General features: G+C 52.3%; 7 protein-coding genes across 7 annotated transcripts; 4 read left to right on the forward strand and 3 right to left on the reverse strand.

Moving 5' to 3' along the window:
- Window positions 1-237: 237 nt before the first annotated feature.
- On the forward strand, window positions 238-993 carry EsH8_I_000130 (glutathione S-transferase family protein; the record flags this gene model as incomplete). Its single annotated transcript, XM_083267543.1, has 3 exons — window positions 238-274; window positions 327-768; window positions 816-993. 3 exons carry the CDS (start codon window positions 238-240, stop codon window positions 991-993), a joined length of 657 nt encoding a protein of 218 aa, XP_083117981.1.
- Window positions 994-1831: 838 nt separating this feature from the next.
- On the forward strand, window positions 1832-2437 carry EsH8_I_000131 (GNAT family N-acetyltransferase; the record flags this gene model as incomplete). Its single annotated transcript, XM_083267544.1, has 1 exon — window positions 1832-2437. One exon carries the CDS (start codon window positions 1832-1834, stop codon window positions 2435-2437), a length of 606 nt encoding a protein of 201 aa, XP_083117982.1.
- Window positions 2438-2551: 114 nt separating this feature from the next.
- On the reverse strand, window positions 2552-5165 carry EsH8_I_000132 (uncharacterized protein; the record flags this gene model as incomplete). Its single annotated transcript, XM_083267545.1, has 2 exons — window positions 2552-3255; window positions 4181-5165. 2 exons carry the CDS (start codon window positions 5163-5165, stop codon window positions 2552-2554), a joined length of 1689 nt encoding a protein of 562 aa, XP_083117983.1.
- A 614-nt stretch (window positions 5166-5779) lies between these two features.
- EsH8_I_000133 (Zn(II)2Cys6 transcription factor) lies at window positions 5780-7211 on the forward strand (the record flags this gene model as incomplete). The annotated part of the gene is made up of 2 exons (XM_083267546.1): window positions 5780-6480; window positions 6542-7211. The coding sequence occupies 2 exons, from the start codon at window positions 5780-5782 to the stop codon at window positions 7209-7211; spliced, it is 1371 nt and encodes a 456-aa protein (XP_083117984.1).
- A 1844-nt stretch (window positions 7212-9055) lies between these two features.
- EsH8_I_000134 (major facilitator superfamily domain-containing protein) lies at window positions 9056-10709 on the reverse strand (the record flags this gene model as incomplete). Its single annotated transcript, XM_083267547.1, has 3 exons — window positions 9056-9485; window positions 9552-10126; window positions 10182-10709. 3 exons carry the CDS (start codon window positions 10707-10709, stop codon window positions 9056-9058), a joined length of 1533 nt encoding a protein of 510 aa, XP_083117985.1.
- Window positions 10710-12505: 1796 nt separating this feature from the next.
- On the reverse strand, window positions 12506-13756 carry EsH8_I_000135 (mitochondrial biogenesis AIM24-domain-containing protein; the record flags this gene model as incomplete). Its single annotated transcript, XM_083267548.1, has 3 exons — window positions 12506-13351; window positions 13405-13523; window positions 13582-13756. 3 exons carry the CDS (start codon window positions 13754-13756, stop codon window positions 12506-12508), a joined length of 1140 nt encoding a protein of 379 aa, XP_083117986.1.
- A 470-nt stretch (window positions 13757-14226) lies between these two features.
- EsH8_I_000136 (P-loop containing nucleoside triphosphate hydrolase protein) lies at window positions 14227-16399 on the forward strand (the record flags this gene model as incomplete). The annotated part of the gene is made up of 2 exons (XM_083267549.1): window positions 14227-14437; window positions 14487-16399. The coding sequence occupies 2 exons, from the start codon at window positions 14227-14229 to the stop codon at window positions 16397-16399; spliced, it is 2124 nt and encodes a 707-aa protein (XP_083117987.1).
- Window positions 16400-16635: the final 236 nt, after the last annotated feature.

Genomic DNA, 16635 nt, shown 5'->3' on the forward strand with positions numbered 1-16635 from the left:
AGCATGAAGCTTCAATCCTTGTCACACGTTTGGGCCGGTTCGGGCAGCGAGTGGCGTGGAGGACAAACAATGAGCTTTGTCCGCTTTGGTCCGGAGCCAGGTATAAAGAGAAATGCACTGGCCTCGGTGGTACTGAGTAGGACAGAGCATATGACTTTGTGTATTAACCTCTCCGTGCCATTAAAACGCTGATCTTTCTGTTCGCTATATTATACATCACCGTCAAAGAACCTCAACATGGCGAACGTTAAGCCCATCACTATATACGTCCACGGTATGGCACGAATCAATACAAACGTACGGACCTAAACACTAATAACTCACAGGAGGCGGCGGCCCAAACCCCTTCAAGGTGCTGATCGCGCTGGAGGAACTCGGTATACCATACCAAAAAATCGAAATCGAAGATCCCAAGAGTGAAAGTTATCTCAAGGTGAATCCGAACGGCCGATTGCCGGCTATTATCGATCCTAACCACGACAATTTCACTATTTGGGAATCTGGCGCCATTGTCGAGTATCTAGTTGAAACGTATGACAAAGATGGCAAATTGACCGTTCCCGACTGGAAGGGAAAGTGGCTTCTCAAACAGTACTTGCATTTCCAAATGTCGGGTCAGGGACCGTACTATGGGCAAGCCGTGTGGTTCCACAGACAAACCGAAGACAACCAGACAGGCAAGGTCAGGTATCTCGAGCAGGTTGTGAGAGTGTTCGGGGTCTTGGATGACATCCTCAAAGATCGGGATTATCTAGTTGGAGGCAAATTGTCAGTGACTCCTCGGCGATTATCTATCAATTGCTTACAATCCACAGTACCTACGCCGACCTGGCGTTCATTCCCTGGAACCGGATTGCTCTGAACGCTCCGTTCTTTAGCAGTCAGCTTTGGGAGAAGTACGAGATCGAGACTCGATTTCCCAACTTCTTGGCATGGCATCAGCGCATCAATTCGCGGCCATCAGTTAAGGCTGCTTACGAACCGCAGTCCTAGGCATCTCCGGACTGTAGCAGTCGCATATCCTGCTGAAGGATGTCTGAAGTCGAAAGTCATCAGCGGCTAGAGATTGGCAGGCGGGCATGGAAGGCGCCGCAGAGATGTGTGGTTCGCTGCAAAAGAGACGCTTTCCCAAATTGAAGAACTTATCTTTCATCCCTCTGATGTTTCGGGCGATGCACGAATCGCATCTTAAAAGGCCATATTTAAATTGCCTTTCACCTCAAATCATGTGCCTAAAGTTGACTGATGAAAACATCTAGCATGTTTGCAGCGTTTGTGATACACGCGTCGCCTATAATACATATGTATCTCGATGAAATCTAAACCCCCACCGTGGAAAGTTTTAGACTTATCAAGGTATTATTAGGCTTCAGGAGCAAAGATTAAAGGCCATGCCATATGAGCCCGCTGTGTCTGGCGGTGGCTGTGGTCGTGGCTTGTGCAAGAACATCAGCTAGAGCCACAGCCGTCAAAAGCAGGCTTAAGCGTCTTCTGGGGCTAACCCGACTAACGTGAATCGCCGAAATCGAGTCGCCGAAACTGCAACCCAATCAATTCGCAGTCTCTGATTACTAAATGATTGAGAATTGACGCCGAGATTTAAATAGCGGAAATTATCTGCGCCCAAGCTGATTTAGTTTTAACAAGACAAATATCCTCACATTAACTCGACCACCTGGAAGCCGAAGCAACTTAGCAGAACTGTCGTGAAAAGCCTTGTGCGTACCGTCGCTGTTATCAGTCCGTTGTGAGATACTTCCCTACGACACGAAGAGAATAAATAGGTCACCTGTAAGCTAGCACAAGCCTCATAAAGGTATTGGTCAAAATCATGACTTCGATTTCATCCGAGCTGCGTAGCCGAAAATGGGTGAGGGATTCCTTCCTCATCTCCACTGACACCTCTCTCGTCTCGGTTCCGGAGCTCAATGCGGCATTCGCCTCGGAATCTTTTTACTGGGGCAAATCACTCCCCGAGCCCGTCTTGAAGGAAACGTTGGAAAACTCACTCTGCTTCGCCCTGTTCGATATCGGTACCACTACTATAGCAGCCGCAGAGGACCTGCTCAGAAGAATAGCGTCCACAGGGTCCGCATCCGATGCCGGCCCATCAGCAGAAACGCCGAGATTTCTCGGCTTCGCGCGCCTCATAACCGATTTTACCACCTTCGTCTTCGTTACTGACGTCTGGGTCGACCCGCTGACACAGGGCAAGGGGCTGGGCAAGTGGCTCGTAGGGTGCGTGCAGGAGGTTATCCAGGGAATGGATTACCTACGTCGGAGCATGCTTTTCACTAGCGATTGGGAGCGTTCGGTGCCATTTTACGAGAAGCTCATGAATATGGAGTTGATCGAGAGCGGGGCCAAAGAGCATGGGCCGGCGGTGATGCAGATGAAGTGGAAGGGGCATCCTGATTATGTTGAGAAGAAGCCGTGAAATATTTTCTGTTGTACGACCACAATAGATTGTCAAGACTTTTCAATTTCAAATAGAAAACTGCAAGATTGCTCGGCTGAATGTTTTGATGATTATTTTCTCACATTTACTAGCCTACTGGTTGTAGAAAACAAGGCACCTCACTTCGATACTTTGTCTTGCTGGCGCATCAGCTGGTGTGGCCGGATCGATGAATGCTGTATGTCCAGAGCCGTGAGCGATATCCGTTCTTCCCTGGGTCATCTGACTGCTCTCCGAGTCAAAGCACTTTATGAACATAACCTCATTCGGTGACATATTCTTCATATAGTAGAAACGATGGTTCTTGTTCGGCGCCACAGCATACTGCTCTCCTTTCACCTCATACCCGCTCGTGGAAGTAGACTCGCTGTCGAGAAAAGAGGTCGCATTGGTGGGGTCTGGGTACAGTAGGTCGACTTTGACCAAGTCCTCAGGTGCCATGCTTCGCCAATCGATCACAGCTAAAGGCGTATCTGAGGCTGGATGTTTGATGGGCCTCCAGACGTTGACAATCTGAAAGCGACTTGTTGAGAATGCTTCCACGTCTTCTGCCGAAAGATGCCGGTGCATACGCGCTTTGGCAGCGCTTGGCGTCTGGTCGATATGGACAAGTTGTACCGGTTGCCGGACCGAGGACACATCCCTGCGCCTAATGGTATGGTCGAAGATGACAACTTTCTTCACTCCTGGTAGCCGCTGTCGCAAAAGGTACTCGACCTCGCTGTAGTACTCCCTTTGGATCCTCACGTCATCATTGAAGTACTTCTCGACTGCTGGGGCGTGATAGACCCCAAATCCTGAAGTATCGATGGAAAATTCTGATTCTCGCCCACGGATGTCATGAACCTGACGTTTGCAATCGATCAACCTGTATGATTTTCCCGGCCCGTCCACCTTGTTCCACGGTTTGAGAAATGGAGCGGTCGTTTTTAGGTTGCAGGATGCTGCATCGATGTACTTGAAGATTGCAGTTGTCATTATGACGAGTTCGGTCAGTGAAAGCAAGGTTGTAAATGCGGTTGTTGTAAATCTTTGAAATCAGAATATAGATGGATTATATTGTAAGAACCGGATTGGAATAGCTAAAGGCTGGGATAATATACAATTTCATTGACCATTGTGTTAGATCATGAGACAAACTCCACCTCATCTTGATTATGAATGCCCGTTAAAACAATTAGCGGAAAGAATGGGTGATGTTTTAAGGCAGCACCATTGACCAAGCAAGTTTGTCAGCAGGCTAACAATATACGGGTCGATTTCGGCGAATTCTAGCGCCATTAGAATGAATTTGCAGAAATCATGCATCATTACCTAAATTTCTGATGCCAAAAATGCACTACATAAATTTGTTTTTCAAAAACTGGTAACTGGGACAGTCTCCTTGATCTACTTATGACAAAGGCTGCAGCCGCGAGAGGAGAGATATGTCTAAGCTCCTGGATACATGAACTAACTTGCAGTCATGCAGCTACGACGAGGTATAGGTCCCCAACTATACAGATTGACGAGAAATTTTCTTTATGGCATGTGATATCAGGCTCACTTGACGCATTTTTGTTCATTCTATTGGCAAGCAAGATCTCGATGATGATATGGAGATGTGCCGATTTTTGAGACATGTATTGTCCGGAAGCTTTATCTGTCAAGCACTATTCTTAATCATGAGATGCTGAAGAACTGGCTATGACATGACTAGCACATTCCTGAATCTCGCCTTACCAGCCCTCAAGTCATCCACGGCGCTTTGCACATCCGCCAAAGGATACTTTTTAATTAAGCATCGAATCCCATGGCGGATGGCAAATGCAATAGCCTCCTCCGAATCCAGGGCATGCCCACTGGGCCAGCCTACAACACTGGCTCCCTTAGTAACGAGGGCAACTGTGTCGACCTCTGCCGGACCCACGGGAGCCAAACTCAGAAGCTTGCCCTGTGCTGCCAGGCCCCCAATAAGCGAGCCGACGGCCTTCGGGTTGGGGGCAGTCTGAACAATAATCGAAGCCCCGCCAAGTTTTGTCAACTCTGCCGCAGCGTCGACGATGGAGGCGTTAATATAATGCTGAGCCCCCAGCTCCTTCGCGAACTGTGCTTTCTCATCTCCCGAGGATATGGCAACCACCTCGTAACCCATATTAGACGCATACTGCACGGCGAGGTGTCCCAGGCCTCCCAATCCTTGCACGGCAACGAGTGCGCCCTGCTCGACGTGAAGCTTGCGAATTCCGTTGAACACGGTCACACCCGCGCAGAGAAGGGGTGCGACTTCAGCGGGATCGCTTTCTCTTGGCACGCGAACGACAGCCTCAGCACGGAGTAGCACGTATTCTGCAAAGCCGCCGCTGCGAGAAACCCCGTTGATGGCTGCGTTGTCGCACATCTGGAACAAGCCGCGCTGGCATTGCCTACATGACCCATCATGACCTCCGTGCCATGGCCCTCCCACGCGCTCGCCGACCTGGAATCCAGTAACGTCCTGTCCAATCTCGACGACGTCACCGATGAGCTCGTGGCCAGGGGTGAGAGGGAAAACGTCCCCGAAAGCTCCGGCCTCGACGGCAGAGTCACCATAGCAGACTCCACATGCAAGGACCTTAACGAGGATCTGTCCTTTGATGGGATGCTTCAAGTCGACGTCCTTCAGAGAGAAGGACGAATTGGCCCTCCCTAAGATAACGGCCTTGTAGGTTTGGGGAATGGAAGACATGATGACTCTCGGTATATATTGGTGATGATGAAGGTATAAAATAATCAAACTTGAAGGGCTAATAGATTCTTGGTTGAATGTTATGTTGGCTTCTGTTGAATGGTTCAGAAGGGTTAGTCGGGCGCTTCATATATACACATGCCCAGACCCTAGAAGTTGTTTCGTATCTTATGACATATTACCTATGAGATATTCAAGTGATTCGGTACTGTGTGAATCTATGTTGAAGGCGGTTCTGGCACAGATTTGCAGTTAGAAAGCCATGCATTTGCTCCCCAATTACTCAAATGACGCCAGTTCTCGAAGACGGCGAAATAAACAGGACCCTCCTTTCCCCAAGAGCATTCGCCGAAACTCTTGGTTGGCATGGTGGGATGGTCCTTAGCAATGACACCTTAGTCAGCAGCTCACCCAATCGATAGTGAGATGCAATTTCGGCGAAATCGAGTGACCAGCCAATTAATTAATTATGTCATCCAGAGTTCGCCGAGGCTTACAATAGCGACTACTGAGCACATCAAGCTTTGGTTTCGGCGGACTACATCGCCGGACCAAGTGCCAAACACAATCACATCTTACCTAGGGCCATAACATATACACAATTTACCTGCAAAATGTCAGCTGGTGCCCGGTCCTATCGGTCGAGGAACCGTCAGCACCCATGCGACGACTGTCGCCGGCAGAAAGTCCGCTGTGTGCTTGATGGCCAACCGCCGTGCGTGAGATGTGCACGCATGAACGCCCCATGTGCCTTCTCGCGGAGACAACAGCAGCCTTACACAGCATCTTTAGCCGACCCGTCCAGAACTCCCTGTCAAACGCAGACCCCTTCAGCAGTGCTATCCAGGGCTGAGCAGTCGGATCCGCCTCAACTTCCGTCTGCTTCTCTTCAGCGTCCGCCGTCCGTCACCAATAATACCAGCGCTTCTGTGGTTGGCCAATCGCCCCCTTTAGCCGAGTCGAGCCCGTCGCCATCGCCCGTATTTCATGCTTTCACCAAACGCCCGGACACAAACAAATCTCGTGGCCTCGACGACATCGAAAGAGATCAGAACTATCAGCTAATAGGCGCATCTTCCTGCTTCGATCCATGGTTGTTGCAGCACTGCAAATTTGACGAACAGGGTTCTTGCGGTCTGATGAATGTCGGCATTAGAACCGTCACTGGCACGCAACTTCCACTGCGGAGATATCCGGTCCAATTCATGTCTGGGAAAGATAACCGTAGCCACTCAACAAGTAGTGGTGGCGCTGGTGCCTCATGTAAACTTCTCGAGCTAATACCTTGGGAGGTTGGGGTACGCTTGCTACGGATGTAGGCTATCTCCCATTAGATTCGATGTATAATATCCCTCACTGACCAATGTTCGTTCCAGTTTCATGATCCACGTTTTCCCCTTGGTCCCTGTTCTATCAAGAACCGCACTTGGTTTGGGGTCATCGTGGGATCAGCTCAACACCCAAGCCTTATCGAGGGTACCAGTCCACGTTCTAGCAGCAATTTATGCTTCGGCTCTGCCATTTGCTTGGGATGACGACGAGCTCTCTCATTGGGAAACTTTCGAAGCGCCGCGCGATACTGAGCTATGGCAGTTGTGCTATGAATCACTCGTGCTAGAACTTCACACACCCCGACTAGATGTTATTCAGTCTGCTCTCCTCTTCCTACACAGACCCCCTGCAGGTGTTCTTGTTGAAAACTCGAGCTCTGACTGGACGCTCATGGGCATGACTGTCGCTGCCGCTCACACTCTAGGTCTGCATCTAGATTGTTCCCATTTCAACTTGCCGCCTCCGGATGTACGCCTCCGACGAAGGCTTTGGTGGACCCTGTTCATCGAAGACAAAATGAGGTCTTTGCTCCATGGCCGCCCACCTCTCATCCATGAGAAAGATTGGGATGTGACGAGGCCCGAGGCCAAAGACTTTGCGTATGGGACTGAAATCGTATCCTGCTCTTCCGAAGCCGATATTGAGTTTAGCCAGCCCTTCCGGGATATGGTTGAACTCGCTATCATTGCTGAAGCTGTGCGGGAAAAGCTGTAGTAAGTCGATTTTCCATATTCTCGGAGAACCTCTGTGCTTCAACTCCTCTTAGTGCCGTCAAAAATTGCCAGGACTTGCCATCAGTATGTGTCGGCTCTGTAGAGGCGGTGCATCCGTTGTTTGAGCAACTGCATGCATGGCGAAAACGTCTTCCAATGCCGCTTGATCATCACTGTCTTGGTGATACGAATGGCGGCGCTAAATTGCCATATTCTGCAACGATATACACTGCTTATTTTACACTCATTGTGTGTGTCTGGCGAACCCTGCATCGCACCACGGCGGACGCTTTGTCCCAATCAACTACCGAAAGTCTTGTTCCAGCCGCTCAGATGCCGGGTGTCGACTTCTTAACAGGCAGCAACTTAAATTGGGAGTTTGACGACATTCCCGAGATGGGTTTTCGATCTGGAAGAGGTGAATCGAGAGCGGCTCTTAGTAACGATCTACACGACGCTTCGTTTAACTGTGTCAGCACTTTCGTCGGCTTCGTTCTAAATATGAGCCCGGGGTCCTTTTCTGAGTTTTGGCACTCTTGTGAGTCGATTGTCATAGAGACCCTATCTAGCTGTTCTGTCCAAAGGCTCACATATCAAATGCTGACGGTAGGGTCCTCATCATGCTTTGTCTTGGTCTCCAACTTTCTCATATTGCTCCTAATACAAGCACCAGACCAGCTTAGAGCTACCAAGGTGAATGCTTTAGTCGTGGCCTGGCGCCGAGCAATTGACTGGAGATATAAAGGTTTTCCTCATCTCACACTGGCCAAAGCTTGTCTAGGATCTTATTTTCGCACTGCTTTGGAGGATACGTTTCAAATTCAGCGCCACACAGCGTAAGAAAAGGCTTCCACAGTCGTTGACTACATCCTTACACCTCCGTCTTATGGCAATATTCCACTTCCTGGCAATAGCTTACCTCTTTGAGGGACACGGTTGTCGCAAGGATCTCGGATGTACCAGACTAGGCCTTTTCGAGTTTTCAGAAGAGAAGGCGGAGAAACAGTCAGAGAAAAATGAGAAGAAAAGCATGACGACAAATGTAGAGACACAACCCAGTCCTTCTTTATACGATTTAGGGCCTGATTATATTGATGAAGTAGCATCCTTACTAACGTAATTCGTCTGTAATCATATCACGTAAACCAATTCACAATAACCAATTTTACATAAGTGTAATGTCATGTCCACTAATAATATCATGTTAATGCTGAGGAAATCATAACAAAATGCTTCTGTCTGGAAACTTACAGCTCGAAGGCATGACGGGCCGTAGCCTTTTGCAGTCTTGAGTACGAATTTTCTATCGAAGTATCCTGCTCACATCGAATGGATACATCGTGGGTTATTCAGGGCGTTTTCGTGGCGTTTTTTCAAACCTTGGCTGACGGAACTCCGGATTTGGAGAGGGGAACTCCGTGAAGTACAGCGAGAGTTCTAGATTACAAAACGGACAACTACTCGGGAGAAATTTGGAGATGAGATGCGTTGTCCCAGGTTCTTTATTTGTTCGTGAGGTACCTATACCTATGCTTACTCCTCCTCCCCATGACTGTCTGTCTATGTATTTGGCATGAAGCGTTCCAATTGACAACTTCGCCTTTGCACTTTTTCAACTATCATGTGCCGCCCTCTCAATAACGCCATTCAGTCTATGAAATCGTCGGTATTACACCCCAAATTACCCAATAGTAGTACTAACCGACGTACAGCTCGGCCTCCGGAAGGCGAATTATGGATTACGTGGCCCTCAGTAGCTCCGTACCTAAACCGACGTAGTAAATGCTACTCCCCCGTGTCTGTCGTTGAGCTTTTGCCTTAGCGGACCAGATCTCGTCATTTCAATCATACAATCTTCTTCAGGTGCAATCCAACCTGCGCAGTCCTTGCGGCGAAGAACACAGCAACCGACGCAAGCATCGTAAACCCGCAGAATAGCTGCAGCCCGAGGAAACTCCCGCCCTGCGATGCAACGATCGCGCCGGCAATGGGGCTGCCAGTGAGCGCACCAAACGACTGGACAGCAAACGCCATTCCGGTACGAACGCCGATTTGCCTGATGTCACAGATTTGGGCGATGCAGGCCGGCGCCAGCGAGATGAAGCCGCCGGAGGAAAAGCCGAAGACGACGAGGAAGATGATGATGGCAGCGTTGTTCTTGCCGGGGATCCAAAGACCGAGGCAGAAGACGGCGCTGATGAAGGTGATGAAGATCATTACATTGTACCGGCCGAGCTTATCGGCGAGGATGCCGGGAATGATTCGGCCGAGGATGCTGCATCTCGTTAGCCACCGCCAAAAATGGACGACGTGTGTCGCCATGTGGGAAAGGGGGGCCTACCTGACGGCGTTCATGATGGGAAGCAAGTAAATCACCAGGTTCGCATCCATGCCCTGGGCCTGCGCCTGCAGGATGACAAAATTGAACGGCAGGAACATGCCCCAGAAGAAGAGGAATAAGGCACACACGGTGATGGCCATGGGCGGCTCGCGCAGACCGTCAATGTACTCCTTGAAAACGAAAGGCCGAGGCCGGGGCGGCAGTCGTGATTTGACCGTCAGGCAGGCGATACCCAGCAAGAACAGGAACAAGAACGCGACTGCGCGAATGGCCCAGCCGAAACCGACCTGTTGGATCATCTTGGACATCATGATGGGGAGGATGACGCCGCCGAGCGACGAGCCGGAGACGGTGATGCCGAGGGCGGCGGCGCGCCGTCTGAAGAACCACGAAGTCACGGACGACATGGCGGCATTGAAACAGGCACTCGAGCCCATGGAAGAGACGATGCTCTGCGCCAGGATGAACTGGTAGTACTGCGACGACAGCGAGGTCATCATCAGGCCGAAGACGTACACGACAGTGCCCCCGTAGAGGAGGTATTTCGGGCCATATGTGTCATACACGCGGCCAAACTAAACAGAGTCAGCAAACAGTGATGCATACGTCTTGAGTTGGATGAGGACTTACCACCACGCCCATGAAAGTCTGCGTCCATACTTGCATACTGGTGATCCACGACACCGTCGACGACGGGTAATGGCTGAGCGGCCCTTCCAAATAATACGCCTGGAACACACCGACGCAGTTGATCAGACCGAACGTACAAAAAAGCGCACACCAGGCTCCGAAAACAACAAGCCAAGCCTCGGCGCCGCCGTCGGGGAAGTCGGCCGGGTTCATGCCCGCCGGGGCGGCGGGGGCGGGCGGCGCCGTATCGCCAGCTGCGGCGTCGCCATCTTTCTTGGCACCCGCCTCCGAATGCGGGGGCGCGAAGCCGCCCTTCTCGAGGTCGGCTTCGACGACGTTGGACGGGTCCGGGTAGATGTTGGCATCGGTCTCGTGCTGCTGGGAGGGGATGCGCTCCAAAGACTGGCGGGTGGACGAGGAGGACTCGTACGGCAGCCGGTCCGACTTTTCTGGGTCTTGCGCGGGGGTCCTCTCCATGATGGTCGACGAGTTGGACGACGTCGAGAGGGCGTCGTGGGAGCGTACCATTGCCGTGGTGTTGTGTCGCTGTTTTCCTCAGCTGCCTTGTATCGTATCTCTCGTTTCCTGGCTTCCCCTTGTTTCTCGAACCTCGTCAAGCGGAGGGTGTTTTCCGTGTCCCCTTTTGTCTGGATAATGCTGACCCCTTTGGGAAATTTTTCTACAACAGAAGTACTTTTCTGCTGCGGGTATGTTTGTGGGGCGAATTCTGGGTGTTATCCCCGTCTCAACAGCGGTTGGATGAGCTGCCAGTGCTGAATGCTCTGTCCGGCCAAGAATGCGATCAAGTGGCTGCTGGTGGCCGTCTTCTTATTTCCAAGACAAGTTCCTGCGAGAGTTGTAGCTGTGGATACACTGCTTCCATGATGCGGCTCAAGCCAGAAGCAATTATTAATGGAACCCAGGCAGAAACGGGTGTTGACAGGGGCGCCTCGCCGTCATCTCACGCTTCAGCAACAGTGTGCCACTTAGACCCGGAGAAAGAAAAGTTCCTGACAAACCCATGCTCGGCTTTAAACACCCCCATGCTGTCCTGGATCGACGCAAACTCTGGAGGCCAAAATCGTGAAGGAGGGGGGCAGGGTCCTTGATGTGGCCGGGGTTAACAGCACGCTTGCCGAGCCCCTTAGCCCATTTTGGGGGGAGCTGGTCATGCTGCGGATGCAATCCATCTCTCTTAAGCGGCTCGGCTAAGGCAAGGCCAGGTGATGTAGTGACGGATTATCTCGCCGTTTGGCCCAGCAAGTCTCAACCAGTGTCATCGTCTGCTGCGCTGGAAATCGATCCCCCCATTGATGGGCGCGTGCGGAAGCGGTGCACGGAAGCGGGTGCCAGAAGCTAGACCAAGCTTTATGGTTTTCTCCAAATACGACTAATGCCATTCTAACATATTTCATCACTTGCCCCATTTTAGCGCTTATTTGGTCCCCCATCGTTTGGCTCAAGGGTTTTATGTGAGTCGCAATGTCTCTTCACGGCAACTTCGACCCGGCCAAGTGAGTCAAAAGCGATAAAGAGTTGTAATGGAGGATGAGAGGGATCCTGCGACGGTGAGCATTGGGGGATTGGTGCACCAGGATCTTGACAACCCGTGGGAAAGGTATTCTTTAGCAGCGCCCGTATTGGCTGCGAGATGGCACCTTTGAACTCCCCAGCCGCCCGGGGCCGTCTTCCGGTGTGGGGGAAACGGGTAGACCGTCCCTTGGACTCGGCGTTGAGATCAAAACGCGAGGCCCGAGACTCTGGAATGGGCTGCGATCTAATTACTCGTCCAATCAACCACCGTATGTCACTGTCTCGGAGAAAGTGTGCTCGGCGCTCGGATCGGACATAGAGATGACATGTCCATACTAAAATGTCAATACCAGCCCCGTGTGGCTTTCACTGACTGGGGTGCCGTCACATTTGCGTCGCGCTCCCACGTGGTGGCAGACGTGGCCGCTGTCAATCAAGCTTGTTTTGACGAAGTGGAAGACTAGATGGTGGATTGATGGGCTGTCCTCGGGTCGGAGAACGAGCAGGCTAATATGTCCGACAGCGATCAAATCATGAGTGAGCTGCGAAATCCACCCGCTAAAGCATCCCCACACGGTAACCATGCGGCCGAAGCGGACATAACTCCCGGCCGTGAGTGAGAATACATGCTTCGCGTGCCACGTCCACCGTGGTGATGATACCCGACCTTGTTTTCTATTACACAGTAGATTTACATTTATTTCAGCTCCCTGGCATCTGCCGAGATTGTTACTACAATCGAAATTTGCGGCGCGAGTGAGCCGGTGTAGTGTCTGATTCTGCCTCCGACTCTATCGCACGAATTCTTTAAGGTCCTTTGCATCCTCAAAGTTGACCTTTCCATCACGTGTAACGCTGGCAACATGGATGGCCGATGGGGCCTGCTCGACCGACGCAGGCTGGGCCTCGACCTTTGGCTTGGCAGTCAGTTCAACAGCCTCCGGGACCACGCCAGCCGGAGCATCTGCTATCTCGTTGACTTCCCTGTTGGTGAGGGAATCCGCAACTCTAACGCCTCTGCTGGACATAAGCAGAGTGGTAGGGCCTCGAAACTGGAGGAAGAGACGGTCGCCCCAAACAGTTCGTCTGAGTGTGGTCCGGAGAGCAAACAACCATCGTGATAGGTTCTTGTAGGTGCTCGTATCCCGCATCGCTTTGAGGAAATTCGTCTCGGGTAGCAGGCCAGTGATGGATGGAACCTGGAGCCGAAGAATGTTTGACTTGAGGCGGAAGGGCAGAGGGGGGTTGCGCGAAACGGAGTACGCAACCACGTGCGACGGGTGCGCAACAAACTCCTCTCCCTCAGCAAGCGTCACTTCGTAGATCTGCCCGGGGGACGACAGCGCAGCGAGGCCACGGCCGGTGAGGTGGGTACTGCCCCAGTGAGCCAGCGAAAGCCCACGGCTTATACGGGGCGACACGGTGAGGGTGTGGCCCGTCCATGCCAGAAGCGCGTTGCGCTGCGAAACCATGTAGTCGGTGGTGCCATCGAGATGGAGGACGGAGAAAGTCGTGGTGGGAGACTTGGTGGAAATCAAGGCCGTGAGAGGCGTGGGGGACGAGATCCGTTGGTACAAGAAAGGAACGCCGAGGAAGGCTCGAGTGAAGGGAGACAGAATCGAGAGCGTAGATTGGGCCTGCGACCATTGTTAGAGGCTTTCGGAATAGTCACAATCGCATCGAGCCTCACATTCTCAGCCTTGCCCGCAACTGCGACTAATGTTCCTCTTCTCGTGTAGAGCTGCTGCGACGGCGAGAGGGTGACGGAGAGAAGCGAGTAGGGAGAGCCGAGGACCTCAAAGCGAGCATCTTGACAAGTTGGGGTTAGCATTGATACCCGGCCAAGCTCATTGAGGGAGCTTCTCACCGGCCGAGTCCCGCGATAGACCTCGAGCTCCAAAAACATCCCCACCAAGCCTCGGAGCTTCAGTCGTCGGCGCCGCGCTGATCTGGATGGCCCTGCATTGCCGACAAACGTACGAGGCTTTCTGGCCCAGTCGCGCACCGCGCGCCGTACGCAATAAGGGCAATTGGGCGCTCATGGCGAGCATCTGCGAGGTGGATGACGTCGGTTGATCGGGTCGTGGCCTCGAAGCTCGAGCACCTCTCAATCAAGATCTTGGAATTGGACTTGGACGGCAAAAAGTCGGAGGCAAACCCGGGATAATGCTGGCCCGAGCCGGCGTCGCTGAGACCAGGTACGTACCGGCAGCATGCCGTTGATGCTCACGTGCTGTGGCCATGACGGCAGAGGAGCCAGGGACTCGCTTAATTCTGCTAGCGTTGTTGCCCGGGGCAACTCCGTCGCGACACGACCCCTGTCGACAAGGTCTGGGGGTAAGCATTCAATGTCCCTTGCACAACAATAGAGCAAGTCACGTTCAAACCACAAATCTCTTCTCGACGAGCCATTTCACCACCTGGCGTCGATCCGAAACCGACGACTCGTCCTGTCTATCTCTTCTTGCCTAGGTTGCCATCTCCGATCGAACCAGTTCCTGGACTGTCCACGATGTCGGTTCGTGTGGTCGCGCGGATCCGCCCTCTCCTCGAAAAGGAGCTGGAAAAGGACACCATCGTCCGCGCGGACAGCACCGAGGAAGGCAAGCCAGCCACGTTGGTCAAGATCCCGAATCCGAAGAATGAAGCCGAGGAGTTCTCCTTCGCCTTCAACAGCGTCTATGACCAACCGACGACGCAGGACGAACTGTTTACATCAGAGGGTACGCGAAACACGGATTTATCGAAACATCTTTTGGCTAACTTGACCAGTCGCGCCCCACATCAAGGCTCTCTTCCAAGGCCTTGACGTCACCATCTTTGCGTACGGAGTTACGGGAACGGGAAAGACACACACGATGCGAGGCGGTTTGAAGCTGGCTGACCGAGGCGTTATCCCGCGACTTCTGAGCGGTGTCTACCGACGCGGAAAGAAGATTGCCAAGGATACCGGCGGCAAGACGACCGTCGATGTTGCTCTCTCATACTACGAGATCTATAACGACAAGGTGTTCGACCTGTTTGAACCTCCTGAGAAGCGACAACCTGCAGGCCTGCCGCTCCGCGAAAAGGACGGCAAGACCATGGTGGTCGGTCTATCAGAGCGCGCTTGCGAGGATCTGCAAGACTTCTCCAAACTTTACATCGAGGCCAACAATAACCGGGTCACGGCCGCAACGAAGCTGAATGCGCACAGCAGTCGAAGTCACGCCATACTCAGGGTCAAGGTTACCCAAACCACAGGAGACGTGGTCCGCGAGACCACAGCTTCAGCCATTGACTTGGCTGGCTCGGAAGACAACCGCCGCACCGACAACGGAAAGGAGAGACTGATCGAGTCGGCTGCCATCAACAAGAGTCTTTTCGTCTTGTCACAATGCATTGATGCCATCTCTCGAGGCGACAAGCGAATTCCGTACCGAGAGTCCAAGATGACTCGTATTCTCAGCCTGGGCCAGAACAATGGTATCACAATCATGATTCTGAACCTGGCCCCCATGCGTAGTTACCATCTGGACACCCTGAGCAGCTTGAATGTCAGCTCGAGGGCCAAGAGGATAGAAGTCCGCGAAATCGAGAACGAGGTTGTCTTCAAGCAGGTCCCGCGTACGAACTCGGGTGCTTCTGCTATTGCGATGCGTCAGCCGCTTCGACCATTGGCCAACGCCCATAACATCCATAGCGGCACAATAGCTGCGAAGGCGAACGAGAAGACCGATGTGGCACGACCGGTCAAGGCCTTCAGTGTCTACACGGACCGTAGCAAGTCGGCTGCCCCCCCTCGACCGACCGCCAATACCACACAAGTACGAAAGCCGGGTCCGGACCGTGAGCTAGGGCCAAAGATCACCAAGACGGTCCGGCCTATTCAGCCCGCTCAGCAAAAACTCTCGATTTCTGCGGAGCAGCTTGAGGCCATGGTTGAGAAAAAGGTCAGCGAGATCCTTGCGTCGAGAGAGAACAAGACGACCGAGCCTACTGCAGCACCCGCCCATCCCGATATCAACGACGCTGTCCAGCGTCGTCTGGAAGCTCTTGAGCGCCGCATCGAAAACGAGGAGCGTGGGCGGGACGACACACGGTCGGAAGGACTCCGTTTCTTACTGGCCGCTAGGCAAGCCAAAGAAGGCGGCGATGATGTTGCGGCGCTCAAAATGTATGAACAAGCTTTACCGTTCTTCCCAGGGCAGGCAAAATTGCTCAGCAAAATCGAGAAGTTGCGAGCGAAGTTTGGAAGCAACTTCACCATTGAGCCTCTGCCGGTTTCATCGTCGATTCGGGACCGTCCTGAGAAGAAGCGCAGAAGAATTGCTGATGAGAGCGACGAGGAGTATCATCACGCAAATGATGATGAAGACATGAGTTTTGTGGACGTCAATGCAAAGTCGAAGAGCCGAAAAGCGAGATCGGCTAAGCCTGCCAAAGTAGTCCTCCCAGAGTTCAGTGGCCCAGCCTCTCCCCGGACTCAGTGCTTGTTGAATATTGTCAACTCTCGAGATCTTGGTCAGATCAAAGGCTTGCACGGCTTTGGTTCGAAGAAGGCGCAAGACCTCGTAGATTACCTCGGCACAATGGTGCAGGAGGATGGCGGTCACATTGAAACATTGGCGCAGTTGAAGACTGTCCCTGGAATGGGCGGTCGAACTGTTGAGCGTGCTTACGATGGTCTCGTTGGTGTTGTATGAAGCGAATGATATCCCTAGCATGGCGCGGGCGGCTTACGGTGCATTGGCATGGTGTTTTTGGAGTTCAGCATACAGGCCACAGTAGCCTTGAAAGACAGGTTGCTTTTAGCATCTCGCATATTGCGCGAAACTCTACTTTGAATAGCATGATCGGCGTCGGCGTTTCGTTGACTTGGCCAACAATTACCATCTCCGTCCCATTCCGTCTCTGTGTTATTTAATAAGTTCAAAGTATA

This window comes from Colletotrichum jinshuiense, chromosome 1, assembly GCF_051148585.1.
Source record: "Colletotrichum jinshuiense chromosome 1, complete sequence".
Taxonomy (NCBI): Eukaryota; Fungi; Ascomycota; class Sordariomycetes; order Glomerellales; family Glomerellaceae; genus Colletotrichum; species Colletotrichum jinshuiense.